This window comes from Galeopterus variegatus, unplaced genomic scaffold (genome assembly GCF_000696425.1).
Source record: "Galeopterus variegatus unplaced genomic scaffold, G_variegatus-3.0.2 Scaffold3950, whole genome shotgun sequence".
Taxonomy (NCBI): Eukaryota; Metazoa; Chordata; class Mammalia; order Dermoptera; family Cynocephalidae; genus Galeopterus; species Galeopterus variegatus.
This window is the reverse complement of record NW_007730061.1, coordinates 202,630-205,845: the sequence shown is the minus strand read 5'-3', so window position 1 is coordinate 205,845 and position 3,216 is coordinate 202,630. Positions and strand designations below refer to the sequence as shown.

At 46.1% G+C, this 3,216-nt stretch overlaps 1 protein-coding gene across 1 annotated transcript in view; it reads left to right on the top strand.

Moving 5' to 3' along the window:
• Positions 1–3,216, top strand: part of ARHGEF10 (Rho guanine nucleotide exchange factor (GEF) 10) — an 89,232-nt gene that overhangs the window by 2,842 nt on the left and 83,174 nt on the right. The window contains exons 2-3 of the mRNA XM_008586350.1: positions 786–902; positions 2,677–2,769. Coding sequence (XP_008584572.1) covers positions 786–902; positions 2,677–2,769 — 210 coding nt within the window. The remainder of the gene's footprint in view (positions 1–785; positions 903–2,676; positions 2,770–3,216) is intronic.

Here is a 3,216-nt window from a genome sequence, read left to right as displayed (position 1 = left end):
AATGGCAGTATTTCATTCGTTTTTATAGCTGAGTAGTGTTCCATTGTGTAGATATACCACAGTTTCCGTATCCACTCATCCGATGATGGACATTTGGGAAGCCTTTCTTCCATCCGTGACAGTCACACCAAATCTCTACTTAGGGATGCTGCCGTCTCCTAGAGTACCTGTGGTATCTTAGAGGAATAACTGAATGGATTTTTGCCTCTGGAAGTTGATACCAAGGGCAAATGTTTCTGCCTCTTGAAACCTTTATGGTTTTAGGAAAATAAGAAAATGAACATACACGGCATTGCGCCTCAGCCTAGAGAAATGGGATTAATTCTGCCCCCCACCCCCACCCCCTGCATTTCCAGGGAATGGTTGGTGCCTGTTTCTCAGGATGTTAGGTCAGCCCAACAGCGAGTTGCATGACATTCTTACCTGGAAGTCAAATCCAAGTGAAGCTTGGCAGGAGTTCAGAGGAGGATGTCTGTCTGTCATCATCCTTATTTGTCTGTAGTCAGGAGCAGTTCTTAATTGAAGCCCAAATTACCTCGGTTTCCAACAAGGATGCCTGACAGCACATTGGGGTCTGCAAAGTAAGACCACCTAGCCATTTAAACAATTCTAACAAGCTTGCTTAAAGAAAAGCAAATCACAGTTACCATGAAGTTTAGCCTATGAAAATATCGCAGTGACTGGAAGGTTATTTTAGGGCTGGTTTCAAATCTTCTATTTTAAATTGGAAAAGGGAGTATTTGGACTCTCTATGTTATTTCTCTTAATTTCCTCTTGTGTTTCAGTTTTCTAAGTCCATGGTACTAGATGCTTACAGTGAATATGTAAATAATTTTAGCACAGCTGTAGCAGTCCTCAAGAAAACATGTGCTACAAAGCCTGCTTTTCTTGAATTTTTAAAGGTAAGCACTTTTTTTTTTTTTTAATTTGGGTTTAAATATCCTCTGATGACAAGCTCTATGTCAAAATACTTCATAATGAAATTCTACTAAACCTTGCCTCTAAATGCATGATGTTATTTATTATAAAGATTTCAGTACCAACAGTGCCCTAGGTATTGGATTAATGCTAGAAATGAGGATGAATTTTAGTTCTTAATGTAACTTTTATTTGAACATCCTTAAAAATGTATAGATAGACGAATAGACAGAAAGAAAGTTAAGATCAGGCCCATAGTAACTTTTTCTTCCTACCCTTCAGCATGTTAGGAATAACGAGAAAATAGCATCTGTGTTCTGGAATGGAAAATGCCCTCTTTGGTGTCACAGCAGTAAGCAAGGTCCTGGAAAGGCAGAGCCCTAAGGGTGAGCCCCACATGTGGGATGTTGGTTTGCTCTGCCTGATGTCAGGTGGAGAGAGCTGAGGGCCTTCCTTGTTGGCGTCTGACTTTGCAGTGATGGAGTACATTTCCCCTCATGGATATTGATGTGTGTTATTTAATCAGTGGGCGGCCAGGGCTTCCCCAGTCATGAGATGCATGTCAGAGGCTGTGACGTAAATCCATAAGAGTGGTTGCTGCACATTGAACCAGATTAAAATCCCCCCATGGCCGTCCACTGGAGCCAGCCTCATTTGTAAGAGGCCCTCATTTGCATCGTAAAGCCTTGGAACAAAATGTGCTCTTGTTACTTGGACTGTATTCTCGGAAACTTCTGCTACCTGGGGTGAGCGAACACAGGGCAAGTATTCTTGCCAACAGCCGTGTTTTATTTAAGCCAGAATATTTTCCCTCCTCCTTTCTCATTTAATACAGTCGTTCCTGCTGTTGCTGGAGCGTAGCAGGTGGTTGATCAAGGTTTGCTGAGTGATTAATTCACAGTTCTCAACTTTGGAGTGTGTGGTACTTGGTGTCCTTTTGCTATTACAGCATTTCTTTCTCAGGAGGAAAGAAAACACAAATTGAGTTAAAAACTCATTTCCTCTGAGGATTTTGTCATGGTCTTGCTGAGGATGTCAACCATGGCAGCGACCCCAGCACACACTGCTTAGCTTGCCAGCTGCTAGGAAATCTTGGAATATGGACGGGCCTGATCCCCATTACATAGCCCAGGGAACTGAGTCTCAGAGAGCGGGTGCCCGGCAAGCTGAGAAGCCAGGGCCTGGCTGAGCCTGTGCTCCTTTGTCTGCACTGCGCAGCTCCCTGAGCTAGAGGGAACTGGGCACACCTGAGGTGCAGCCCCTGGTCAGGACCACCCACAAGCCCCAGTGTGTAAATGGCCCAGCCCAGCTGAGCATCTCTTATGGTGCTCAGAGAGGTAGCCACCTTGCTGCAGGGAGAGGCTCCAGGACTTTCTTCTGCCTGTGGCACCAGAAGAGGCTGCCAACCTCTCCTGGGGGCAAACTGGAGCCAGAACAAAGACACCAGGGACAGCCCCTGAAATCGCCCACTCTTCCTGCCCCAGGGAATTCTTCATACCCAGAGCTAAGCCTAAAGTAGTGAGATTTGGCCCTTCCACAAGACAGACAGTGACAGCTAGAGCGACTTCTTCCCCAGAACAGGAGTAGAAAGTATTTTGAAATGAATTTTGATGGAATTTCTTCACAGAGCTAAAGACAAGGTGTAGGTTCTTGAATAGCCAGTCAATCCCGTCCTGACTTTCCTGTGTTGTGCTGAGGGGAGGCTGGGGAGGGCTCCAGGACCTTGCTGCGCAGTGAGCCTCTGCCCTCCCCTCACAGCAGTGCCAGGAGTCCAGTCCGGATCGAATCACGCTCTACAGTCTGATGATGAAACCCATCCAGAGGTTTCCGCAGTTCATTCTTCTGCTCCAGGTAAATGACTTCATTTTCATGAGGCCAGTCCCCCCGCTTTCCCATAATTCATTTGCAGTTATGAGGGCTTTTCAGAAAGTTCATGGGAGGATTGGTATTATCTTTTACTTCCATTTTCCTGTGAACTTCCTGCAGTGCCCTCACAGTGTCAGCTCCTCTCTTCAGTGGACGGCAGCCCCCATGCCCGCTCGCGCCCTCTCTAGTTGGTTCTAGAAGGTCTGAGGGGTGCGGCACGCGGACAGCCCTGCGGACAGTCGGACCCTGCTCTGCGACAGCTCTCACACAGGACATGTTGACGGTGAAGGGGCAAATGTGAATTTAAAACGTCATTTTTCAGAACTAAATGTGGCTCTGTATGTTGCCTGCCAACCTTTAGTCTTTATACGAGCATTAGGAGTACTGGAATTCAACAGGATGCTCGTCTTTTTAACTCCCCTCCTTTTTTTT